Raw genomic sequence first — 27,833 nt, 5'->3', positions numbered from 1 at the left:
CTAGAGACACACAGTAGAGTCTGTCAACACAGTAGAGTCTGTCAACTAGAGACACAGTAGAGAACTAGAGACACACAGTAGAGTCTGTCATCACACAGTAGAGACAGTAGTCTGTCAACTAGAGACACACAGTAGAGTCTGTCAACTAGAGACACACAGTAGAGTCTGTCAACTAGAGACACACAGTAGAGTCTGTCAACTAGAGACACACAGTAGAGTCTGTCAACTAGAGACACACAGTAGAGTCTGTCAACTAGAGACACACACAGTAGAGTCTGTCAACTAGAGACACACAGTAGAGTCTGTCAACTAGAGACACACAGTAGAGTCTGTCAACTAGAGACACACAGTAGAGTCTGTCAACTAGAGACACACAGTAGAGTCTGTCATCTAGAGACACACAGTAGAGTCTGTCATCTAGAGACACACAGTAGAGTCAGTAGAGTCTGTCATCTAGAGACACACAGTAGAGTCTGTCATCTAGAGACACACAGTAGAGTCTGTCAACTAGAGACACACAGTAGAGTCTGTCAACTAGAGACACACAGTAGAGTCTGTCAACTAGAGACACACAGTAGAGTCTGTCAACTAGAGACACACAGTAGAGTCTGTCAACTAGAGACACACAGTAGAGTCTGTCAACTAGAGACACACAGTAGAGTCTGTCAACTAGAGACTCACAGTAGAGTCTGTCAACTAGAGACACAGTAGAGTCTGTCAACTAGAGACTCACAGTAGTCTGTCAACTAAAGACACACAGTAGAGTCTGTCAACTAAAGAATCACAGTAGAAATACACAGTTATCTGGCATTGTATTGTAAGATATTGTATCTCGATGCAGTAGATGTAAAAGACAGAGATGAGCAACAAACTGTTGTTTCCTTTTACAGTAGAATAATGAGCACAACATTCACAGGACCAGAACACGGCAGGATGTCTGCTTCCTGGTTTCGTCTCTCTTTCTGGGTATCACTGACAGACAGTATCAAAACACAACACATATGCCACGCTTAATGACAGATTGGTGGAGACAATGCCTTATATAAATACTGCAAATATAAGGCGATGTTGCCAGCAAGGTGATCTTCAACACTGCTGCTCTCTGAACGATTCTGCATAAGTGTCAACAACTGAAAGTGTTGTCGACAGCATAACGTCAAGTCAGAGTCCCTGCCTGTATCTCAGTCACAAATCATCAACACGGTTACTTCCTGTTTCCTACCTCCCCAGTTGTTTTCTTCAGATCATCATTCTTGGAAATCAGGGACGTCAAGGAGTCGTTGGAGGAGGCAGGGTACCTGTTGAGGTCAAAGACACGTTCACGGGTTAGGGTCTCGAGACAGGAAACCCACAGTCGCACCTGGGCTACTGTTCAGTCTCACCTGGGCTACTGTTCAGTCTCACCTGGGCTACTGTTCAGTCTCACCTGGGCTACTGTTCAGTCTCACCTGGGCTACTGTTCAGTCTCACCTGGGCTACTGTTCATTCGCACCTGGGCTACTGTTCAGTCTCACCTGGGCTACAGTTCAGTCTCACCTGGGCTACTGTTCAGTCTCACCTGGGCTACTGTTCAGTCTCACCTGGGCTACTGTTCAGTCTCACCTGGGCTACTGTTCAGTCTCACCTGGGCTACTGTTCAGTCTCACCTGGGCTACTGTTCAGTCTCACCTGGGCTACTGTTCAGTCTCACCTGGGCTACTGTTCAGTCTCACCTGGGCTACTGTTCAGTCTCACCTGGGCTACTGTTCAGTCATGTGGTCAGGTGCCACAAAGAATGACTTATGAAAATAGCAATTGGCTCAGAACAGAGCAGCACGGCTGGCTCTTAAAAGTACACGGAGCCCTAACATTAATAATATGCATGTCAATCTCTCCTGGCTCAAAGTGGAGGAGAGATTGACTTCATCACTACTTGTTTTTTGTAAGAAGTGTTGACACAGCTTGTACCCCACAAGACATGTCACCAGAGGTCTCTTCAGTCCCCAAGTCCAGAACAGACTATGGGAGGCGCACAGTACTACATAGAGCCAAGACTACATGGAACTCTATTCCACAGTACTACATAGAGCCATGACTACATGGAACTCTATTCCACAGTACTACATAGAGCCATGACTACATGGAACTCTATTCCACAGTACTACATAGAGCCATGACTACATGGAACTCTATTCCACAGTACTACATAGAGCCATGACCACATGGAACTCTATTCCACAGTACTACATAGAGCCATGACCACATGGAACTCTATTCCACAGTACTACCTAGAGCCATGACTACATGGAACTCTATTCCACAGTACTACCTAGAGCCATGACTACATGGAACTCTATTCCACAGTACTACATAGAGCCATGACTACATGGAACTCTATTCCACAGTACTACATAGAGCCATGACTACATGGAACTCTATTCCACAGTACTACATAGAGCCATGACTACATGGAACTCTATTCCACAGTACTACATAGAGCCATGACTACATGGAACTCTATTCCACAGTACTACATAGAGCCATGACTACATGGAACTCTATTCCACAGTACCACATAGAGCCATGACTACATGGAACTCTGTTCCACAGTACTACAAAGAGCCATGACTACATGGAACTCTATTCCACAGTACTACATAGAGCCATGACTACATGGAACTCTATTCCCCAGTACTACATAGAGCCATGACTACATGGAACTCTATTCCACAGTACTACATAGAGCCATGACTACATGGAACTCTATTCCACAGTACTACATAGAGCCATGACTACATGGAACTCTATTCCCCAGTACTACATAGAGCCATGACTACATGGAACTCTATTCCACAGTACTACATAGAGCCATGACTACATGGAACTCTATTCCACAGTACTACATAGAGCCATGACTACATGGAACTCTATTCCCCAGTACTACATAGAGCCATGACTACATGGAACTCTATTCCCCAGTACGACATAGAGCCATGACTACATGGAACTCTATTCCACATCATCAGCAGTAGAATCAGATTTAAAACAGGTAAACATACACCTTATGGAACAGTGTGGACTGTGAAGAGACACACACACACACACTAGAACACGGACTCTACACACATCTACATTGTAATATTGTTGTATGGTGGTGTTATAAATGTTGTATTGTAGATATGGAAGAGTAGCTGCTGCCTTGGCAGGAACTAAATGGGGATCCATAATAAACCCCAGGAAGAGTAGCTGCTGCCTTGGCAGGAACTAATGGGGATCCATAATAAACCCCAGGAAGAGTAGCTGCTGCCTTGGCAGGAACTAATGAGGATCCATAATAAACCCCAGGAAGAGTAGCTGCTGCCTTGACAGGAACTAATGGGGATCCATAATAAACCCCAGGAAGAGTAGCTGCTGCCTTGGCAGGAACTAATGAGGATCCATAATAAACCCCAGGAAGAGTAGCTGCTGCCTTGACAGGAACTAATGAGGATCCATACTAAACCCCAGGAAGAGTAGCTGCTGCCTTGGCAGGAACTAATGGGGATCCATAATAAACCCCAGGAAGAGTAGCTGCTGCCTTGGCAGGAACTAAATGGGGATCCATAATAAACCCCAGGAAGAGTAGCTGCTGCCTTGGCAGGAACTAATGGGGATCCATAATAAACCCCAGGAAGAGTAGCTGCTGCCTTGGCAGGAACTAATGGGGATCCATAATAAACCCCAGGAAAAGTAGCTGCTGCCTTGGCAGGAACTAATGGGGATCCATAATAAACCCCAGGAAGAGTAGCTGCTGCCTTGACAGGAACTAATGGGGATCCATAATAAACCCCAGGAAGAGTAGCTGCTGCCTTGACAGGAACTAATGGGGATCATTAATACAAACAAATACAAAACACACAGACACTTAACAAACAGGACAAACTATCTCTCACAGGAAATATTCCATACAGGTTTCTATCACACACATCAATAGGGCAGACTTCTTCCGGGGTGGGAAACTCCTGGCCTTAAACATCAAAACAAGCTAAATACGTTCATTGAGAAGTAAGTACATTGACAACATCATTCTTCTAGTGTAATAATGACCTTGAACCAGATCCCAGGATGCCTTTCGTGATGAGGGCTCTCTGATTGGACCTCTCCAGCAGATTAATATCTGTAGGATGACATCACCAATATAGAACACAGAACACCATTATAGAACACAGAACACCATTATAGAACACAGAACACCATTATAGAACACAGAACACCATTATAGAACACAGAACATCAATATACGGTGCATTCGGAAAGTATTCAGACCCCTGGACGTTTTCCACATTTTGTTACGTTACATCCTTGTTCTAAAATGGATCAATCTACACACAATACCCCATAATGACATCACAATACCCCATAATGACAAAGCAAAAACAGGTTTTTAGACATTTTTTACAAATGTATATGTAACCGATGTGAAATGGCTAGCTAGTTAGCGGTGGTGCGCGCTAGTAGCGTTTCAATCGGTGACGTCACTCGCTTTGAGACCTTAAAATAGTGGTTCCCCTTTGCTCTGCAAGGGCCGCGGCTTTTGTGGAGCGATGGGTAACGATGCTTCGTGGGTGTCAGTTATTGATGTGTGCGGAGGGTCCCTGGTTCAAGCCCAGGTTGGGGCGAGGAGAGGAATGGAAGCTATACTGTTACATATATAAAAACAACACTGAAATATCACATTTATATACAGTACCAGTCAAAGGTTTTTACACACCAACTCATTCAAGGGTTTTTCTTTATTTTTACTATTATCTATATTGTAGAAAAATAGTGAAGAGATCAAAACTATGAAATATCACATATGTAGTAACCAAAAAATTGTTAAATCAAAATATATTTTTTATGAGATTCTTCAAGGTAGCCATCCTTTTTTTTAAACAAACAAAATCAATTTTTGTTTGATAAAACAAAATCTTTTTTGGGGGGGGGGTTTACCCCTTTTTGGAGGTATCCAATTGGTAGTCACAGTCTTGTTGCTGCAATTCCCGTACGGACTTGGGAGAAGCGAAGGTTGAGAGCCGTCCATCCTCCCGTAACACGACCCAACCAACCTGCACTGCCCGCTTAACCCAGAAGCCAACCACTCCAATGTGTCGGCGGAAACAACTGGCGACCATGTCAGCGTGCATGCGCCCGGCCCGCCACAGGAGTCACTAGAGCGCGATGGCCCAAATCCGGTCACGGCCAGCTGCGGCCAAGACAGGACTCGAACCAGGATCTCTAGTGGCGCAGATAGTACTGCGATGAAGCGCCTTAGACCACTGCACCACTCGGGAGGCCATAAGAACAAATTCATAATTACAGTGACGGCCACACATTATCGACACTTGGCTGCAGTTTCACAAACACAAATAACTTGCTCTTTTGTCCATAATAATCTCATCATGTTGACTACTGTACGTGCCAGCTGTTGGCTGTAGCTCAATACTGGAGTTGGCAGGGGGTCGTGACAACCTTCAGTAGGGGGGTAGGGGGAACGTGACAACCTTCAGTAGGGGGGGGGGGGTAGGGGGGACGTGACAACCTTCAGTAGGGGGGTAGGGGGAACGTGACAACCTTCAGTAGGGGGGTAGGGGGACGTGACAACCTTCAGTAGGGGGGGGTAGGGGGACGTGACAACCTTCAGTAGGGGGGACGTGACAACCTTCAGTGGGGGGGGGGGTAGGGGGACGTGACAACCTTCAGTAGGGGGGTAGGGGGGACGTGACAACCTTCAGTGGGGGGGTAGTAGGGGACGTGACAACCTTCAGTAGGGGGGTAGGGGGACGTGACAACCTTCAGTAGGGGGGACGTGACAACCTTCAGTAGGGGGGGGGGGACTTGACAACCTTCAGTAGAGTTGAAAATGTGATGGAAGCGCATTTCATTTGTATTTTTTTAATTCGATAAATGGGAATTGAACGGAAAAAGGGTATTTTCTGAATCTACATCATCACACTTTTACCACCAACAAATCAATTTGATGGAAACATCTCTGGTGAGAAATTGCAAATATTGTTTTTATGCAAATTTAATAATATTCGCATGAAAATCTGTTGCCAATTGGATCGAAACCTCGCTACATTAATTTTTGTTACATTAAACCACGTTTCCATCCACAGTTTTTATGCAAGTAAAGTCTTCCCATATAAAAAAAAAAACATGACAGCTTTGATGGTACAGTTTCACAACTGCTGATAGATTATTTGTTAGTTTGAAATGGTGGGATATTTTTGTGTGGGTAAACTTAATGATGCACGAAATTGCGACGGCAACGTGTTTATGGGCAAATATTGATATAATAACCCATCAAACAGAAGTAAATTTAGAGTCACATGATATGATATGTTGTGTGGTCGTCCCACTACAAATCAGGAGACCATGCAGTTTATTAAATTAAATTCATAGATGAACTTCACAGGATAGTGAATGTGCACTGTGATCTTGATGCTGCTTTCCAATAAATAGAGGGTCATATCCTGGTGACACGATGCTTGACAGCCATTTGACAAATATTATCGCTTTTATCCATAATAATGTCATAATGTAGAGGAGCCTACCAGCACTTTATCTGTGAGCTGTTGGGCTGGAGACTACAAGCCAAGACCAGAGGAGGCATATTTGCTATTTAACGCAACAGTTTGTGACAAAACTATAACGTAGAGTTGAAAATGCGATGGAAACATTGAATTTTAGATTTTTAATAGGTACATGAAAACGTAAGTAAAAAGGTAGGCCTACATTGTGTGTGCCCTACGTCATCACGCACTGATTTTATCCGCAAAAAAAAAGTTCATTTGGTGTCAACACTGGTGGGAAAATTCACACTTAAAAAAATACAAATCGAATTCTATAGTATTCGCATGAAAATCTGTCTCCAATTGAATTGAAACCGAGCTATCTATTGTTGCAGCATGGCATTATCTCTAGAACTTCCTTGAATCGGAAAATGAATCTTGCTTAAGCTTTTTTTAGGCCATCTGAAAGAAAACTACAATATATATGTATATATATTTTTTTTTACACAAGTCCTTCAGCAAAGAACTTGTACATACATGCCAGTATGACATCTTGAAACATCGCCTTCTGATACTCATCCCGATGTTTGAGTTGGCGGATGATATGACGTTTCCATGAGTCGGCAGTCTTCTGGGTGTTTATCTTTTCTTCGACTTTAGACACCTCGCCACGTTCCGCTCCTAGCGCCGCCATGATAGACTAGTCCTACAGCAATTTAGGCTGTTACTAAACGGCATTGCCAAATAGTTTAGTCTATTGTATATCAGAGAAACATTTAGGAACTTTCCATTTCAATAAAATCTCTACAGAGACTGGCTCGGCTGTCAACATGGAAGTGCCAGGCGGTCCGGCGAACAACAAGTTTCCTATCCAATCAGATGCTACTTACCATTATTTTCCTGAGTCAGACTGGAATCGTCATTTTCGTCATTGAAAACATGTTAGGGCAGAACACGCCCGTGCTGAAGTACAATGCCAATTAAAATCTGTTTGTGTGACCACTGTCAAACTCCCCACTATCTATGCCACGTTAATCTGCTACTCGGAAACTTCCGACTTGCTAACTGGTTGTAGTTCTTCACATGCTGCAGTCAACCAGTTCTCAAGTCGGAACATTCGGAGATTCCTAGTTCCCGAATAGCACCTCAACGCGGCACTACTCTAAAATAACTTATACATATGGACCAACAGAGAAGTGCATGACTGAATCAAGAGAATGAGCAATTGGCCTAGATTTCAAAGGAGATTGAATTAACCCCCCCCCAGACTGCCTCCAGTAGGTCCGGTGTTCAGCAGTTCTCTTCAAAGATGGCACCCTAATTCCTTCTTTAAATTTTGTCCACAGACATTCTCCAGGCCTTCATCTGTTCCTAGTTCCCCCATGGGTTCCACATTAAAGCTAGTCTGGTTGTTGTATGCAGAACACACAAAGCAATATGTAAAAAACCTTTATTACACATTCTTAGTAAAATAGACATTTTGTATGAATGCAAAAGCAGAAAGGTAAAAATATTACAAATAATTTACATTGAAATTGAACAATTTCACAAGAAACCATGAAGTACACAGGTGAAACACCACAGGAGAACTGTACAAAACACTGCAGGCGACGGTGAGACTATTCTACCCATCTGATTCCACAGGCTTTAACATAATAGAGCCCTTAACACTAGTGTCTGTTGGCTCCAACCTCGATAGGAAGCAAGCAGAAACCACACTAATACTGAACTCGACTTGACTGCTTAGATAGAGAGAACTAGCAAAACATAACCTGGTACACAAATACCTGGACAGGTCAAAAGAAACAGACCATAATAATAAGAGATTCAAATGTAAACACTGATTAAAGCAGGTCACTTTGGTTGTGGCTGAATGACTCCTCATTGACCGCTTTGACGCTCAAATAGATCATGTTTTAAAATAAAGCGTTACCATGGCTACAAGGTTAGATACAGAATGGGTTAAGGACCTGGGCTCGTAGCCACAAAGCATCCAAGAGAAGGAGTGCTGATCTAGGATCTGTCTAATGTAATCGTATTCATAAAAAAATAAAAATAAAATTAAACCCACAATGCATCTAAAATGATAAACTGATCCTAGATCAGCACTTCTACTTTGAGATGCTTTTGTGAGAGCTAAATAAATCGAAGAATGACAACAGCTACCAAAACACACAAAAAAGACAAACAACAAAAGAGCTTTCAATTAAAGTAACAAGCAAAAAGAAAGAAAACTTGAAATAAAACATCCATTAATTAAGATAAATAGGAAAATAAGACAAAGAGCTAAAAGATTTTAAACAACTCGGAGACTTTAAACTAGATTGTGAAGCATGTATTTTTACCAGTGACTTACTTCAGTCAGTCTCTAATGAGGTGCTAAACATTTCACTGAAAGTATGAGGTTTAAAACAAATCTAAATAAACATTCTAATATACAGAGACAGTCATCCGGTCAGGTTTAAAAAAAGGTGCTGTTGGTTAAAAGGAACAGGACGCTATTGAAAACAGTCTGGTTAGAAGAGACAGGATGCTATTGAAAACAGTCTGGTTCGAAGGGACAGGATGCTATTGAAAACAGTCTGGTTAGAAGAGACAGGACGCTATTGAAAACAGTCTGGTTAGAAGAGACAGGACGCTATTGAAAACAGCCTGGTTGGAAGAGACAGGACGCTATTGAAAACAGCCTGGTTGGAAGAGACAGGATGCTATTGAAAACAGCCTGGTGGGAAGAGACAGGATGCTATTGAAAACAGCCTGGTGGGAAGAGACAGGATGCTATTGAAAACAGTCTGGTTAGAAGAGACAGGATGCTATTGAAAACAGCCTGGTGGGAAGAGACAGGATGCTATTGAAAACAGCCTGGTTAGAAGAGACAAGATGCTATTGAAAACAGTCTGGTTAGAAGAGACAGGATGCTATTGAAAACAGTCTGGTGAGAAGTGAAAGCATCCAATTGCTCACATCTGGTTAGTTAATATTTGCTTCACGTAAGGACGTCTTGTCTCATCCTCCATCAGCTAGGGTCATGTCTGTTAAAACGTGCATATTCGAGTCGCGTCCAGGGATAACTTTTCCTAACCTTAACCTAATTCTCCTAACCTGCTACGAAAAGTAACTTCTGATATTAGCGGGGGCATCCCATCTAGTCAAACCCATCAACTAGCTACTGTCCATCTTCTTCTCAGCAATGAACAGTAGCATCTCAGAGTATTTCTCCAACAGAGCCACGGTCCGGTCGTCTCTCAGCTGGCGACCTGGAGAGTCCTCCAGGGGACAGGGGGCGCTGTGACCTGCTGCTGACGTCTGACCCGAAGGAAACACAGAGGCCAGCTCCGTCTGAGCCACACAAAAGGCCTCTTTTAAAATGGCCGACATCTGGCCCTGCTGCTCTGGGCTGTCTGTCATACAGCAGACCTGTGAGAGAACAGAGAGAGAAACAGACAACGTTGTATCGGTCTCAAATGGTGGTGTCTGTGTTCTCTGACGCCATAATGGGACAGATATGTTGCGAACTCTATGTGACAACGGAACGGGCAAAAAATGAGGAAGCGGATAGAATCTGCTATTTTATGATTATCAGTGAAATTAACAAAAAAATTATAAAATATTGATTACTATGTAGACTATAAATGACCAACCATCCAGTTTGAATAGTTAGACAGTTTATGCCCCTGCTTTTGAGAGGAGCTGGCTACTGTACCGGGATACTAAAAGCATTTGCGCTATAAGCTAACGACATGCTACTCTCCAAACTGCATTTGCGCTAAGCTAACGACATGCTAACTTCAATCTCCAAACTGCATTTGCGCTAAGCTAACGACATGCTAACTTCCATCTCAAAACTGCATTTGCGCTAAGCTAACGTCATGCTAACTTCCATCTCAAAACTGCATTTGCGCTAAGCTAACGTCATGCTAACTTCCATCTCCAAACTGCACGCAGAGATAAAAAAAAATGCTATCCATGAGTTCTGACTCTCCGGGTAAGTAGAGAAATGACTGAAATGTCTAAAATCACCAGTATCCCTTTGACAGAATAAAGGCTCAGATGAAATGTTGGGCCGGGCTCGTTAAAACTTGATAACACGTGAATCTTTGAAAAGCTAGCGAATATAATTGTAAATACGTTTGTAATCTGACCTTGTTGTAGAATGTGACGGCTCTTCTCATGGTGTGCCTCAACTCGTTGGCCACCTGGTGACACATCTGAAGGTTCAGGGTTTCCTCTACAGAGTCACCGTGAAGACCAGAGTCACCGTGGAGACCAGAGTCACCGTGGAGAGGGAAGGAACAGGCAGAACCAGAGACAGGACTGTCGCGAGCCTGCTGCAGCTGGGGCAGATGGGAGGGGTTCTCGGTGAGCTGGGCCTGAGAGAGGGTAGGGCACAGATGGGGGGCCGAGGCCGGAGACGAGGTGGGGGCCGGGCTACTGCGGAGCCCTGGTAATCCTCCCCGTCGCCCCAAGCTGTCCTCCATGTTACGGAGGCACCTCTTCGCCTCCTTCCCAAGAGAACGCATCTCAGTTGGGGTGACCAAGGCGTGGCGGGTCGGATGGGTCGAGTCTCCAAACCTCCTCTGGGACTTGTGGGAGGCCAGAGGGAAGGTTAAGGCGGGGGGGTCAGAGGGCATAGCCAGATCCAGGTGGAGAGCTGCTCTGGCTCTGTGGTTCCCCGCAGGAGAAGGAGGGACGGAGGGAGGCTGGCTGGCAGGAGGCTCCACTGAGGAAGGGGTGGTGGTGTGGGATACAGGGGGCGGGACTACAGGGGGCTGGACTACAGGGGGCTGGACTACAGGGGGCGGGACTACAGGGGGCGGCAGATTCTCCTTGCACTCCGGGTCTGTAACGTTCTGGAGGTCCAGGAGGGATGAGGCTCTCGCCTCCATGATCTTCCCCCCAGCAGGGTGCTCCTCCTCAGTCGGGGAGATGTTCAGGCCCTCACCCTGGGACCTCTTGGCTCTGGAGCTGGTGGTGGTGCCCATGTAACGCTGGCGAGGCAGCCGGGTCAGGGGCTCCTTGTCCAGGCCGGGCTGGGAGGGTTTGAGGGTGGAGCTGGATGATGACGGACCACTAGACTGAGACCTCAGGGTTTTATCGGGCACATCTGACAGGTCGGAACAGAAAGACAGCAGGTCAATGACATGCAGGGTTATATACTCCACTGTTTCTCCCATCCTGATCCTAGGCGACGTAGTACACATCGTTGGGTCCCCAGGACCAGGATGGGAGAGATGCTGGTTTACTGTAACATAAAGTCTCACATTGCATCCTAGAAACCAGATTATCACCTTGTGTGATCTATACATCAGAGCAGGCTGCCAGCACCAGTGGAACCCCAGACGGTGGAACCCCAGAGAGAGATGGAGACAAGGATACAGAGAACCAAGTCTAGCTATCCCCATGACACAAGGTGAGTCACAATCAATGCTGTGGTGGATCGACCACACACACACACACCTCCCAGAGTCTCTCTCCAGTGTAGAACAGCTATGGTTTTGCGGCTGCGTAGGGGATGGCGGGGTTGGGGAGTCTGCTGGACCGAAGAGGAGCGCCTCTTTAAAGACGTTGGATGACACTCCGCACCCCTCACTGGATTGTTACAGCAACAGTCAACCAGCGGGTAGACAGACAGGCGGGCAGACAGACAGACCATCAACCAGCCGGCAGGCAGGCAGACCATCAACCAGCCGGCAGGCAGGCAGACCATCAACCAGCCAGCAGACAGACAGACCATCAACCAGCCAGCAGACAGACAGACCATCAACCAGCCAGCAGACAAACAGACAGACCATCAAATCAAATGTATTTGTCACATACACATGGTTAGCAGATGTTAATGCGAGTGTAGCGAAATGCTTGTGCTTCCAGTTCCGACAATGCAGTAATAACCAACAAGTAATCTAACTAACAATTCCTAAACTACTGTCTTATACACAGTGTAAGGGGATAAAGAATATGTACATAAGGATATATGAATGAGTGATGGTACAGAGCAGCATAGGCAAGATACAGTAGATGGTATCGAGTACAGTATATACATATGAGATGAGTATGTAAACAAAGTGGCATAGTTAAAGTGGCTAGTGATACATGTATTACATAAGGATGCAGTCGATGATATAGAGTACAGTATATACGTATGCATTGTTTAAAGTGGCTAGTGATATATTTACATCATTTCCCATCAATTCCCATTATTAAAGTGGCTGGAGTTGAGTCAGTGTCAGTGTGTTGGCAGCAGCCACTCAATGTTAGTGGTGGCTGTTTAACAGTCTGATGGCCTTGAGATAGAAGCTGTTTTTCAGTCTCTCGGTCCCAGCTTTGATGCACCTGTACTGACCTCGCCTTCTGGATGATAGCGGGGTGAACAGGCAGTGGCTCGGGTGGTTGATGTCCTTGATGATCTTTATGGCCTTCCTGTAACATCGGGTGGTGTAGGTGTCCTGGAGGGCAGGTAGTTTGCCCCGGTGATGCGTTGTGCAGACCTCACTACCCTCTGGAGAGCCTTGCGGTTGAGGGCGGAGCAGTTGCCGTACCAGGCGGTGATACAGCCCGCCAGGATGCTCTCGATTGTGCATCTGTAGAAGTTTGTGAGTGCTTTAGGTGACAAGCCGAATTTTTTCAGCCTCCTGAGGTTGAAGAGGCGCTGCTGCGCCTTCTTCACGACGCTGTCTGTGTGGGTGGACCAATTCAGTTTGTCTGTGATGTGTATGCCGAGGAACTTAAAACTTGCTACTCTCTCCACTACTGTTCAATCGATGTGGATAGTGGTGTGTTCCTTCTGCTCTTTCCTGAAGTCCACAATCATCTCCTTAGTTTTGTTGACGTTGAGTGTGAGGTTATTTTCCTGACACCACACTCCGAGGGCCCTCACCTCCTCCCTGTAGGCCGTCTCGTCGTTGTTGGTAATCAAGCCTACCACTGTTGTGTCGTCCGCAAACTTGATGATTGAGTTGGAGGCGTGCGTGGCCATGCATTCGTGGGTGAACAGGGAGTACAGGAGAGGGCTCAGAATGCACCCTTGTGGGGCCCCAGTGTTGAGGATCAGCGGGGAGGAGATGTTGTTACCTACCCTCACCACCTGGGGGCAGCCCGTCAGGAAGTCCAGTACCCAGTTGCACAGGGCAGGGTCGAGACCCAGGGTCTCGAGCTTGATGACAAGCTTGGAGGGTACTATATGGTGTTGAATGCCGAGCTGTAGTCGATGAACAGCATTCTCACATAGGTATTCCTCTTGTCCAGATGGGTTAGGGCAGTGTGGGTCTAGGGTGTCAGGTAGGGTGGAGGTGATATGGTCCTTGACTAGTCTCTCAAAGCACTTCATGATAACGGAAGTGAGTGCTACGGGGCGGTAGTCGTTTAGCTCAGTTACCTTAGCTTTCTTGGGAACAGGAACAATGGTGGCCCTCTTGAAGCATGTGGGAACAGCAGACTGGTATAGGGATTGATTGAATATGTCCGTAAACACACCAGCCAGCTGGTCTGCGCATGCTCTGAGGGCGCGGCTGGGGATGCCGTCTGGGCCTGCAGCCTTGCGAGGGTTAACGCGTTTAAATGTTTTACTCACCTCGGCTGCAGTGAAGGAGAGACCGCATTTTTCCGTTGCAGGCAGTGTCAGTGGCACTGTATTGTCCTCAAAGCGGGCAAAAAAGTTATTTAGTCTGCCTGGGAGCAAGACATCCTGGTCCGTGACTGGGCTGGATTTCTTCCTGTAGTCCGTGATTGACTGTGGACCCTGCCACATGCCTCTTGTGTCTGAGCCGTTGAATTGGGATTCTACTTTGTCTCTGTACTGACGCTTAGCTTGTTTGATAGCCTTACGGAGGGAATAGCTGCATTGTTTGTATTCAGTCATGTTACCAGACACCTTGCCCTGATTGAAAGCAGTGGTTCGCGCTTTCAGTTTCACGCGAATGCTGCCATCAATCCAAGGTTTCTGGTTAGGGAATGTTTTAATCGTTGCTATGGGAACGACATCTTCAACGCACGTTCTAATGAACTCGCACACCGAATCAGCGTATTCGTCAATGTTGTTATCTGACGCAATACGAAACATGTCCCAGTCCACGTGATGGAAGCAGTCTTGGAGTGTGGAGTCAGCTTGGTCGGACCAGCGTTGGACAGACCTCAGCGTGGGAGCTTCTTTTTTTAGCTTTTGTCTGTAGGCAGGTATCAGCAAAATGGAGTCGTGGTCAGCTTTTCCGAAAGGGGGGCGGGGCAGGGCCTTATATGCGTCGCGGAAGTTAGAGTAACAGTGATCCAAGGTTTTTCCACCCCTGGTTGCGCAATCGATATGCTGATAAAATTTAGGGAGTCTTGTTTTCAGATTAGCCTTGTTAAAATCCCCAACAACAATGAATGCAGCCTCCGGATAAATGGTTTCCAGTTTGCAAAGAGTTAAATAAAGTTCGTTCAGAGCCATCGATGTGTCTGCTTGGGGGGGGGATATATACGGCTGTGATTATAATCAAAGAGAATTCTCTTGGTAGGTAATGCGGTCTACATTTGTTTGTGAGGAATTCTAAATCAGGTGAACAGAAGGATTTGAGTTCCTGTATGTTTCTTTCATCGCACCATGCCTCGTTAGCCATAAGGCAACCAGCCAGCAGACAAACAGACAGACCATCAACCAGCCAGCAGACAAACAGACAGACCATCAACCAGCCAGCAGACAAACAGACAGACCATCAACCAGCCAGCAGACAAACAGACCATCAACCAGCCAGCAGACAGACAGACCATCAACCAGCAGGCAGACAGACCATCAACCAGCCAGCAGACAAACAGACAGACCATCAACCAGCAGGCAGACAGACCATCAACCAGCAGACAAACAGACAGACCATCAACCAGCAGACAAACAGACAGACCATCAACCAGCAGGCAGACAGACCATCAACCAGCAGGCAGACAAACAGACAGACCATCAACCAGCAGGCAGACAGACCATCAACCAGCAGGCAGACAGACCATCAACCAGCAGACAGAGACAGACAGACCATAGCAGACAGACAGACCATAGCAGACAGACAGACCATAGCAGACAGACAGACCATAGCAGACAGACAGACCATCAACCAGCAGACAGAGACAGACAGACCATAGCAGACAGAGACCATCAACCAGCAGGCAGACAGACCATCAACCAGCAGACAGAGACAGACAGACCATCAACCAGCAGACAGACAGACCATCTGGTTGATGGTGGGGCCACAGTGTCTCCTGACCCCTCCTGTCTCAGCCTCCAGTATTTATGCTGCAGTAGTTTATGTGTCGGGGGGCTGGGGTCAGTTTGTTATATCTGGAGTACTTCTCCTGTCCAATTCGGTGTCCTGTGTGAATCTAAGTGTGCGTTCTCTAATTCTCTCCTTCTCTCTCTCGGAGGACCTGAGCCCTAGGACCATGCCCCAGGACTACCTGACATGATGACTCCTTGCTGTCCCCAGTCCACCTGGCTGTGCTGCTGCTCCAGTTTCAACTGACCTGAGCCCTAGGACCATGCCCCAGGACTACTTGACATGATGACTCCTTGCTGTCCCCAGTCCACCTGGCCGTGCTGCTGCTCCAGTTTCAACTGTTCTGCCTTATTATTATTCGACCATGCTGGTCATTTATGAACATTTGAACATCTTGGCCATGTTCTGTTATAATCTCTACCCGGCACAGCCAGAAGAGGACTGGCCACCCCACATAGCCTGGTTCCTCTCTAGGTTTCTTCCTAGGTTTTGGCTTTTCTAGGGAGTTTTTCCTAGCCACCGTGCTTCTACACCTGCATTGCTTGCTGTTTGGGGTTTTAGGCTGGGTTTCTGTACAGCACTTTGAGATATCAGCTGATGTACGAAGGGCTATATAAATAAATTTGATTTGATTTGATTTGACCATCAACCAGCAGACAGACAGACCATCAACCAGCAGACAGAGACCATCAACCAGCAGACAGACCATCAACCAGCAGACAGACCGACCATCAACCAGCAGACAGACCGACCATCAACCAGCAGACAGACCGACCATCAACCAGCAGACAGACCGACCATCAACCAGCAGACAGACCATCAACCAGCAGACAGACCATCAACCAGCAGACAGAGACAGACAGACCATCAACCAGCAGACAGAGCATCAACCAGCAGGCAGAGACAGACAGACCATCAACCAGCAGACAGACCATCAACCAGCAGACAGAGACAGACAGACCATCAACCAGCAGACAGAGCATCAACCAGCAGGCAGAGACAGACAGACCATAGCAGACAGAGACCATCAACCAGCAGACAGAGACAGGTTGACAGAGACAGGGTTCTCTTAGCAAGTAAATTCTGGCTTTTGGTGGTTTCAAAACATTTTAAAGCCGATACATAAAACTTGTTGCCGGCCAAATTGTCCTGGAGGAAACGAAAATCCATTGCAAAAATAACAGTGACTATCCTCAGTTCCAGTGTGCCAGCCGAGAGGAGATTCGTTCTCCAAACTAGTAAAGACGGCCTCAAGATCCCTCTTCCTTGAGGACAAGGTAGCGAGGCTGATGTGCATCACGCTGCTCCAAGGAGACGGACAGTTTTAACTTCCCAATAGCAGTTGCTCACTTTGAGCAGACCACGGTCCACCGCCACAAACAGGTAAATTAGAGGCCAATGATTGTGTTCGTCAGGCCCAGTCCTAGTAGTTCTGCTGCTGCCCTAGGCCAGATCAATGCATTCCTTGTCATGTATAGTATCAACATTTGGAATTGATTTATAGAGTAATGATGTGTGTCATGAGCAATTAGTGACTTCAGTTGAGATTATTCAGTGACGTCATGGCTTTAGAAGCTTCTGATAGGTTAATTGACATTGGTCTGATGAAACAAAAATAGAACTGTTTGGCCATAATGACCATCGTTATGTTTGGAGGAAAAAGGGGGAGGATTGCAAGCTGAAGAACACCATCCCAACCGTGAAGCACGGGGGTGGAAGCATCATGTTGTGGGGGTGCTTTGCTGCAGGAGGGACTGGTGCACTTCACAAAATAGATGGCATCAGGAGGCAGGGAAATTATGTGGATATATTGAAGCAACATCTCAAGGACATCAGTCAGGAAGTTAAAGCTTGGTCGCAAATGAGTCTTCCAAATGGACAATGACCCCAAGAATACTTCCAAAGTTGTGGCAAAATAGCTTAAGGACAACAAAGTCAAGGTTCACAAAGCCCTGACCTAAATCCTATAGAACGTTTGTGGGCGAGCAAGGAGACACAAACCTGACTCAGTTACACCAGCTCTGTCAGGAGGAATGGGCCAAAATTCACCCAACATATATTGTGGGAAGCTTGTGGAAGGCTACCCAAAACGTTTGACCCAAGTTAAACAATTTAAAGGCAATGCTACAAAATACTAATTGAGTGCATGTAATCTTCTGACCCACTGGGAATGTGATGAAAGAAATAAAAGCTGAAATAAATCAACCTCTCTACTATTATTCTGACATTTCACATTCTTAAAATAAAGTGGTGATCCTAACTGACCTAAAATTGAATTTTTACTAGGATTAAATGTCAGGAATTGTGAAAAATGGAGTTTAAATGTATTTGGCTAAGGTGTATGTAAACTTCTGACTTCAACTGTATATATATATCACACGACACGAGTCACGACAGTTCAAATTACAATAAACATAACATTTATTAATATCATGAGCTTTGGAAACAAGTGCTTTCATGAATGCCTGACGCAGGTCTTATTTCACAGGAGCACTGTAAAACAAGCGCTCTCTCAATGAACCAGTCTAAATGAATTTAGCTTATTTACATATTGAATATGAATATGTCCAAAATGTATTTGATAATTTGTTTTATTTCTGGTGCTGTACCGCATCGGAAATGGGGAGCAGGGCGGCCCGGTCCTGGCTAGAAGGCGTTTTAGCTAACCCTAATCCTTTTCCTAACTTTAACCTAATTCTCCTAACCTGCTACGAAAAGTCAAATTTGACACTATTTAGACAAAAGTTGGATCCCTTCTAGCCATGACCGGCCGGCCCTGGTGTTCGTAGACAGCCATGTTATGCTATTTATTAGGCCTAATTACAATTTGAAAATAGCTGTGTTTTGTTATTTATTATTTAAAATGTTCATACAAATAAGCCTTTAGGACAAGTCATTTGCAAATATTATATTTGAAAAAATAAAATAATAATTATGATTTATAATTTATAGCAGGGATGAAGGTGCAGCAGACTGTGTTTTGCTTTTCAGAAAACGTTGGTACAAGAACATCATTCGACTTCAGTACAACTTTACAGGCTAATTTCTACTCCGTTAAAATGAATTACAAATCATCTAAAATGTGATTTTGAGCACGGTGGGTTGAGACCCTATTGCGTTAACATTACACCCTAATGCATTAACATTACACCCTAATGCATTAACATTACACCCTAATGCATTAACATTACACCCTAATGCGTTAACATTACACCCTAATGCATTAACATTACACCCTAATGCGTTAACATTACACCCTAATATTTAATTAATTTAATTTACCTTTATTTAACTAGGCCAGTCAGTTAAGTACAAATTCTTATTTTCAATGACGGCCTAGGAACAGTGGGTTAACTGCCTGTTCAGGGGCAGAACGACAGATTTGTACCTTGTCAGCTTGAGGATTCGAACTTGCAACCTTTCGGTGACTAGTCCAACGCTCTAACCACTCGGCCACCCTACACCCTAATGCGTTAACATGTCCCGATACATTTCTAAAAATGTCCGGTAAATTTTAAAAATCCGGCTCCACATTTTCCTCCGAACTGAAAACCCTACACCACATCAGTCTACCTCTAGATGAGTACTCACCAGGGGTCTGGCTCTCCTCTTGAACAGATTCTGTAGTACTGCTCACGACAAACTGCTTGGAGTTGGCCTGTAGATAGCAAAAAAATAAATAAAAAATCTTCAGTGACTTTCATAAACTTTTACGGGAGATTAATATCTAAATATGATTTGCATCTCAGGTTATGATCTGGCCCCTGATGTGTATCTTGTGTTCTGCGTGTTGGCGAGGAACTAACCTCGCTCAGTGGCTATAAGCCTGGTAAAATCAACCATTCAAAATTGGTCTTAGTGGGAGTGACCATGGAATTATTTGTGAATGACCTCACTGAGTAAAGTATGTCATATTTTAATTTTAGCGAATCACACAACGGTGAGGCGTGGCTCCAAATGGAGGCAGGACTCGGGTAGGAACTTGTGGTGTGCTAGCAAAAAACATTTCCTCTAACCTCAAAGGGAGAAGAATACAATAGGTCCTACCTTCCAACGAGCAAAGGTCATAGCAAACTAACGAATGGCTTCACGAGAAGAACAAAGACGACCCCCCTAAAATCTGTGGTCGATGTGAGTTTGCGGGGAAAATTTTCCCAGTAAGAATCTCAAGCTGAAACTTCGGGCCGATAGAACAGATGCACAAGACACGTGGGGGAAGGTGTTGTGGGAAATGATTGGTAGATTAAGACAATTATAGGTCCAATGTAACAGTTTATTTTTTTAAATCTCAATGTCAGAATTTATGGGCAACAAGTACCTTACTAAGATTGTTTTCAATTAAAATTGTCAAAAAACAAACAAAAATAGCTTCTTAGCAAATAGCAACTTCTGAAGAAAGAGTTTTGCTAGGACTGTCTGGAAGTAGGGAGAGGAAATCGGACAACTAGCTGTTATTAGTAGAGGTTGGGAACTCTGGTTGGGAACTCTGGTTGGGAACTCTGGTTGGGAACTCTGGTTGGGAACTCTGGTTGGGAACTCTGGTTGGGAACTCTGGTTGGGAACTCTGGTTGGGAACTCTGGTTGGGAACTCTGGTTGGGAACTCTGGTTGGGAACTCTGGTTGGGAACTCTGGTTGGTCTACTAACTCATTTACCACCTAGTGATGTCATCATGCAGGCCAAAACTCCATCCCACCAAAAACGGGAAGAAATTTCAGGCTGTCTTTTCAAACAGCTTTTACACGAAAGAGGCCATTTATCACAATTTCACAGAATTATTCAAACCTCATTGTGAAAATATATATAAAAACACAGGAATTATTCTGCACTGGGCCTTTAAACCAATGAGCAATACTCAGGGAGAAATCTCCTGCCACTCTGTATCCTAATGAAGGCCAATATTGACGTCGTGTTCCACCAGATCTTCTTCACATTTTGGGGCGGAAGAATCAGCGAACAAGATAAGTGAGGAACAGGCCAGTACCTGAGTAGTGTTGAGGCTGGGGGTCGGGTCAGGTGAGGAGTGGCTGCTGGGCTCCTCGGTGATGCTGGGCGGGAGAGGAGCAGGACGCAGGGCAGAACCAGGACCACTAAGACATCACGGATAAGAATTAGGACAGGTTTTAAAAACAAGTACACATTGCATGATTGAATCAATATACAATATATCTTGATGCTCCTGGACACACATCAGTGATGTATGTGAATACTAACCGCACACTGCATCAATACAGGGGGGGAGGTGTGTGACCGAGGCAGGGGGGGAGGTGTGTGACCGAGGCAGGGGTGGAGGTGTGTGACCGAGGCAGGGGGAGGTGTGTGACCGAGGCAGGGGGAGGTGTGTGACCGAGGCAGGGGGAGGTGTGTGACCGAGGCAGGGGGAGGTGTGTGACCGAGGCAGGGGGAGGTGTGTGACCGAGGCAGGGGGAGGTGTGTGACCGAGGCAGGGGGAGGTGTGTGACCGAGGCAGGGGGAGGTGTGTGACCGAGGCAGGGGGGTGTGTGACCGAGGCAGGGGGAGGTGTGTGACCGAGGCAGGGGGTGTGTGACCGAGGCAGGGGGGGGTGTGACCGAGGCAGGGGGAGGTGTGTGACCGAGGCAGGGGGAGGTGTGTGACCGAGGCAGGGGGGGAGGTGTGTGACCGAGGCAGGGGGAGGTGTGTGACCGAGGCAGGGGGAGGTGTGTGACCGAGGCAGGGGGAGGTGTGTGACCGAGGCAGGGGGGAGGTGTGTGACCGAGGCAGGGGGAGGTGTGTGACCGAGGCAGGGGGAGGTGTGTGACCGAGGCAGGGGGAGGTGTGTGACCGAGGCAGGGGGAGGTGTGTGACCGAGGCAGGGGGAGGTGTGACCGAGGCAGGGGGAGGTGTGTGACCGAGGCAGGGGGAGGTGTGTGACCGAGGCAGGGGGAGGTGTGTGACCGAGGCAGGGGGAGGTGTGTGACAGAGGCAGGGGGAGGTGTGACCGAGGCAGGGGGAGGTGTGTGACCGAGGCAGGGGAAGGTGTGTGACCGAGGCAGGGGGAGGTGTGTGACCGAGGCAGGGGAAGGTGTGTGACCGAGGCAGGGAAGGTGTGACCGAGGCAGGGGGAGGTGTGACCGAGGCAGGGGAGGTGTGACCGAGGCAGGGGAGGTGTGACCGAGGCAGGGGGAGGTGTGACCGAGGCAGGGGGAGGTGTGACCGAGGCAGGGGGAGGTGTGACCGAGGCAGGGGGAGGTGTGACCGAGGCAGGGGGAGGTGTGACCGAGGCAGGGGGAGGTGTTACTGAGGCGAGGCGTTATTGAGGTCGGTGTGAGTGACTAAGGTAAATGGTGCTTTCAAGACAACTGGGAACTCTTGGGGGAAAAAAAAAGGTGAAATCATGATGTCAGTGATCATCAGGTCGGAAAGTCAGAGCTCTAGAAAGATGCCCGAGTTACCGACTTTGAATTCCGAGCTGGAATACTGCCCCTCTCCCCAGAGTTCCTAGTTGACTTGAACACACTGACATTGGAGATTCCCAGGTTCCAAGTTGTTTTGAATGCGGCACAAGGTGAGGTGGTGATTGAGGCAAGGCGTTACTGACCGGAGGCGGCTCTGGAAACGAGACAGGAAGCGGGTGGAGATGCTGAATCGGGGGTTGAGGAAGAGGCTCTCCGTCTCTATGGGTGGAGACTGCAGACTGGACAGGTCCGTCTCAAACCGCTCTACAGGAGCAGAACAGATAGCAGTTATAGCTCGCTACAAACTGTACTTACAATACATCCTAACGGTTACCAAATTGTAAAAAAAATGGTTTACGAGACACTAGCCTCGACTCACAACCACACCTGTCTGTCCGACGGCCTGGTTAGGGTTAGAGCCAGACCAGAGTATGTGAGCTGGAGTGGAGCCTGTCGAACTCGCCTACACCGCAGAGCGAGTTTCCCCAAAGACCTTCTCACCCGCTCCAATTTAGCGCCAGTATAGCTCACTTCATGAGTTCAGGGGACGCCCGGCCCAGCATGCATTTGTCGTCTACTCGTCTGCTGCTATAGACCCTTGCTTTAGCTCGACTCACATACTCTGACCCAGACAAGAGGCTTGTGGCTCATTACGTCACCATCATCATCATCATTCGTACCCTCGTTGCTCAGGTGGTTGGCCATGGTGTCAAAGTGTTGTCTAAGGAGTGTCTGTGGATCTTCCTCCTCTTCCTCCACTCCAGAACTACCTGTAGAACTCACCTGGCTCAGGGAGTCCGTATCTGTAAGGGGAGAAGAAGAGTCAGTGTCTGTAGGGGGAGAAGAGGAGTCAGTGTCTGTAGGGGGAGAAGAGGAGTCAGTGTCTGTAGGGGAAGAAGAGGAGTCAGTGTCTGTAGGGGAAGAAGAGGAGTCAGGGAGTCAGTATCTGTAGGGGGAGAAGAGGAGTCAGTGTCTGTAGGGGGAGACAAGAGGAGTCAGTGTCTGTAGGGGGAGAAGAGGAGTCAGTGTCTGTAGGGGGAGAAGAGGAGTCAGTGTCTGTAGGGGGAGAAGAGGAGTCAGTGTCTGTAGGGGGAGAAGAGGAGTCAGTGTCTGTAGGGGGAGAAGAGGAGTCAGTGTCTGTAGGGGGAGAAGAGGAGTCAGGGAGTCAGTATCTGTAGGGGGAGAAGAGGAGTCAGTGTCTGTAGGGGGAGACAAGAGGAGTCAGTGTCTACAGGGGGAGACGAGGAGTCAGTATCTACAGGGGGAGACAAGAGGAGTCAGGGAGTCAGTATCTACAGCGGGAGAAGAGGAGTCAGTGTCTGTAGGGGGAGAAGAGGAGTCAGTATCTACAGGGAGAGGAGTCAGTATCTACAGGGGGAGACGAGGAGAGGAGTCAGTATCTACAGGGGGAGACGAGAGGAGGAGTCAGTATCTACAGGGGGAGACGAGAGGAGAGGAGTCAGTATCTACAGGGGGAGACGAGGAGAGGAGTCAGTATCTACAGGGAGAGGAGTCAGTATCTACAGGGGGAGACGAGAGGAGGAGTCAGTATCTACAGGGGGAGACGAGAGGAGAGGAGTCAGTATCTACAGGAGGAGACGAGAGGAGAGGAGTCAGTATCTACAGGGGGAGACAAGAGGAGAGGAGTCAGTATCTACAGGGGGAGAAGAGGAGTCAGTGTCTGTAGGCGGAGAAGAGGAGTCAGTATCTACAGGGGGAGACGAGAGGAGAGGAGTCAGTATCTACAGGGGGAGAAGAGGAGTCAGTGTCTGTAGGCGGAGAAGAGGAGTCAGTATCTACAGGGGGAGACGAGAGGAGAGGAGTCAGTATCTACAGGGGGAGACAAGAGGAGGAGTCAGTATCTACAGGGGGAGACGAGAGGAGTCAGTATCTACAGGGGGAGACGAGAGGAGAGGAGTCAGTATCTACAGGGGGAGACGAGAGGAGGAGTCAGTATCTACAGGGGGAGACGAGAGGAGTCAGTATCTACAGGGGGAGACGAGAGGAGTCAGTATCTACAGGGGGAGACGAGAGGAGAGGAGTCAGTATCTACAGGGGGAGACAAGAGGAGAGGAGTCAGTATCTGCAGGGGGAGACGAGAGGAGAGGAGTCAGTATCTGCAGGGGGAGACGAGGAGTCAGTATCTACAGGGGGAGACGAGAGGAGAGGAGTCAGTATCTACAGGGGGAGACGAGAGGAGAGGAGTCAGTATCTACAGGGGGAGACGAGAGGAGAGGAGTCAGTATCTACAGGGGGAGACGAGAGGAGAGGAGTCAGTATCTACAGGGGGAGACGAGAGGAGTCAGGGAGTCAGTATCTACAGGAGGAGACGAGAGGAGAGGAGTCAGTATCTACAGGAGGAGACGAGAGGAGAGGAGTCAGTATCTACAGGGGGAGACGAGAGGAGAGGAGTCAGTATCTACAGGGGGAGACGAGAGGAGAGGAGTCAGTATCTACAGGGGGAGACGAGAGGAGTCAGTATCTACAGGGGGAGACGAGAGGAGGAGTCAGTATCTACAGGGGGAGACGAGAGGAGGAGTCAGTATCTACAGGGGGAGACGAGAGGAGGAGTCAGTATCTACAGGGGGAGACGAGAGGAGTCAGTATCTACAGGAGGAGACGAGAGGAGAGGAGTCAGTATCTACAGGAGGAGACGAGAGGAGAGGAGTCAGTATCTACAGGAGGAGACGAGAGGAGTCAGTATCTACAGGAGGAGACAAGAGGAGAGGAGTCAGTATCTACAGGGGGAGACGAGAGGAGTCAGTATCTACAGGGGGAGACGAGAGGAGTCAGTATCTACAGGGGGAGACGAGAGGAGTCAGTATCTACAGGGGGAGACGAGAGGAGTCAGTATCTACAGGGGGAGACGAGAGGAGTCAGTATCTACAGGGGGAGACGAGAGGAGTCAGTATCTACAGGGGGAGACGAGAGGAGTCAGTATCTACAGGAGGAGACGAGAGGAGAGGAGTCAGTATCTACAGGAGGAGACAAGAGGAGAGGAGTCAGTATCTACAGGGGGAGAGGAGAGGAGTCAGTATCTACAGGAGGAGACGAGAGGAGTCAGTATCTACAGGAGGAGACGAGAGGAGAGGAGACAGGGAGTCAGTATCTGGAGGCTAATAGGGGTGGAAATATCATCCATCCATATTGTCAGACCCGGTGGCTTGTCATTGTTGACAACAATACCCTTTTCATCTCTTCCACACTCACTTTACGGAATTCAAAAGTACAATTCTGGTCTTTCATAATTCGGTCAGATATACTTGGATGTGTAGTGTCAGCGTTTGTTGCTAGCATGTCATGCCTAAGTGTATCTCGTCAATGGAGAAGTCATTAAAGTAGGTTGCCAATATCAGTGGGTTTTCTGGTGAATGAGCCATCTGATTCAGTGAATGATGAAGCCGAGTTGGCCCCCCCCACCCCCCAAAAAATGTAATTTTTCTTAAATGTAATTTAAGGTACTCCAAAGCTTTTTACTATCCTTCATCTTTGTTTCATAGTATAGTTTATTTTTCTTTTTAGTAGAAATAGTATTATAGTAGTAGATTGCATTATTGGTTAGAGCCTGTCTAAGCATTTCACTGTGAGGTCTACCTACACCTGTTGTATTCAGCATTTCACTGTGAGGTCTACTACACCTGTTGTATTCAGCATTTCACTGTGAGGTCTACTACACCTGTTGTATTCAGCATTTCACTGTGAGGTCTAACTACACCTGTTGTATTCAGCATTTCACTGTGAGGTCTACTACACCTGTTGTATTCAGCATTTCACTGTGAGGTCTACTACACCTGTTGTATTCAGCATTTCACTGTGAGGTCTACTACACCTGTTGTATTCAGCATTTCACTGTCAGGTCTACTACACCTGTTGTATTCAGCATTTCACTGTGAGGTCTACCTACACCTGTTGTATTCAGCATTTCACTGTGAGGTCTACCTACACCTGTTGTATTCAGCATTTCACTGTGAGGTCTACTACACCTGTTGTATTCAGCATTTCACTGTGAGGTCTACTACACCTGTTGTATTCAGCATTTCACTGTGAGGTCTACTACACCTGTTGTATTCAGCATTTCACTGTGAGGTCTACTACACCTGTTGTATTCAGCATTTCACTGTAAGGTCTACTACACCTGTTGTATTCAGCGCACGTGCCAAATAAACTTTGATTTGAATAGTGTAGTGGTATATTAGTGTAGTGGTAGTAGTATATCAGTGTAGTGGTAGTATTGTAGTAGTAGTATATCAGTGTAGTGGTAGTATTGTAGTAGTAGTATATCAGTGTAGTGGTAGTATTGTAGTAGTAGTATATCAGTGTAGTGGTAGTATTGTAGTAGTAGTATATTAGTGTAGTGGTAGTATTGTAGTAGTAGTATATTAGTGTAGTGGTAGTATTGTAGTAGTAGTATATTAGTGTAGTGGTAGTATAGTAGTAGTAGTATATTAGTGTAGTGGTAGTATTGTAGTAGTAGTATATTAGTGTAGTGATATATCAGTGTAGTGATATATCAGTGTAGTGGTAGTAGTATATTAGTGTAGTGGTAGTATTGTAGTAGTAGTATATTAGTGTAGTAGTATATTAGTGTAGTGGTAGTATTTTAGTGTAGTGGTATTATAGTAGTAGTATATTAGTATATGTAGTGGTGTTAGTAGAGTAGTAGTATTATAGTAGAGCAGTGGTAGTAATTGTACTATAGTAGTCCTACCATCCTGGGGTTGGTCCTGGCTCTCTGCAGAACCAACACAACAGGCGCTGTCTGGACTCAGCTCGTCCTCTCCTCCCCAGCCCTGCTGCCGCTGGCCAAACTCACTGCGCGCGCACACACACACACACACACACACACACACACACACAGACACACACACACACACAAAAACAGTCATGCGTGCATACATTTCTGAACGTATCAGTGTTGAAGCCACCATCCTGGCATTGCAAGCACCATGCTCTACCAAGTTAGCTACAGAGGACAACCACATACAGCTCTGGGGAAAAATGTAGATCATCATCGATCCTCCACCAAATTTCACAGCGGCTACAAAACACTATGGCTTGTCGGCCTCTCCAGGTCTCGCACCCACTGTAGCATTTGATGGAGGCTCGGTGATGATCTGGGGGGGGTGCTCCTCTGTCCGCCACTCGTTACCTGTATTAATGGCACCTGTTTGAACTTGTTATCAGTATAAAAGACACCTGTCCACAACCTCAAACAGTCACACTCCAAACTCCACTATGGCCAAGACCAAAGAGCTGTCAAATGACACCAGAAACAAAATTGTAGACCTGCACCAGGCTGGGAAGACTGAATCTGCAATAGGTAAGCAGCTTGGTTTGAAGAAATCAACTGTGGGAGCAATTATTAGAAAATGGAAGACATACAAGACCACTGATAATCTCCCTCGATCTGGGGCTCCACGCAAGATCTCACCCCGTGGGGTCAAAATGATCACAAGAATGGTGAGCAAAAATCCCAGAACCACACGGCGGGACCAAGTGAATGACCTGCAGGGACCAAAGTAAAAAAGCCTATCATCAGTAACACACTACGCCGCCAGGGACTCAAATCCTGCAGTGCTAGACGTGTCCCCCTGCTTAAGCCAGTACATGTCCAGGCCCGTCTGAAGTTAGAGAGCATTTCAATGATCCAGAAGAAGATTGGGAGAATGT

The 27,833-nt window shown here is 46.9% G+C and overlaps 2 protein-coding genes across 2 annotated transcripts in view; both read right to left on the bottom strand.

Moving 5' to 3' along the window:
- The window catches only part of atg16l2 (ATG16 autophagy related 16-like 2 (S. cerevisiae)), a gene marked incomplete at its 3' end in the record, with an annotated part of 31,948 nt that extends 24,598 nt beyond the window's left edge, over window positions 1-7,350 (bottom strand). Inside the window, exons 1-3 of the mRNA XM_064960084.1 lie at window positions 7,050-7,350; window positions 4,066-4,135; window positions 1,223-1,298 (exon numbers count right to left, since the gene is read on the bottom strand). Coding sequence (XP_064816156.1) covers window positions 1,223-1,298; window positions 4,066-4,135; window positions 7,050-7,206 — 303 coding nt within the window. The remainder of the gene's footprint in view (window positions 1-1,222; window positions 1,299-4,065; window positions 4,136-7,049) is intronic.
- A 595-nt stretch (window positions 7,351-7,945) lies between these two features.
- The window catches only part of LOC135532613 (WD repeat-containing protein 62-like), a gene marked incomplete at its 5' end in the record, with an annotated part of 61,380 nt that continues 41,492 nt past the window's right edge, over window positions 7,946-27,833 (bottom strand). The window contains 7 exon segments of the mRNA XM_064960086.1: window positions 7,946-9,929; window positions 10,655-11,616; window positions 19,340-19,406; window positions 20,732-20,837; window positions 22,307-22,427; window positions 22,844-22,966; window positions 26,872-26,975. Coding sequence (XP_064816158.1) covers window positions 9,675-9,929; window positions 10,655-11,616; window positions 19,340-19,406; window positions 20,732-20,837; window positions 22,307-22,427; window positions 22,844-22,966; window positions 26,872-26,975 — 1,738 coding nt within the window.

This window comes from Oncorhynchus masou, unplaced genomic scaffold (assembly GCF_036934945.1).
Source record: "Oncorhynchus masou masou isolate Uvic2021 unplaced genomic scaffold, UVic_Omas_1.1 unplaced_scaffold_1943, whole genome shotgun sequence".
NCBI lineage: Eukaryota > Metazoa > Chordata > Actinopteri > Salmoniformes > Salmonidae > Oncorhynchus > Oncorhynchus masou.
The sequence above is the reverse complement of the archived record's forward strand: the minus strand, read 5'-3'. Positions and strand labels throughout refer to the sequence as shown.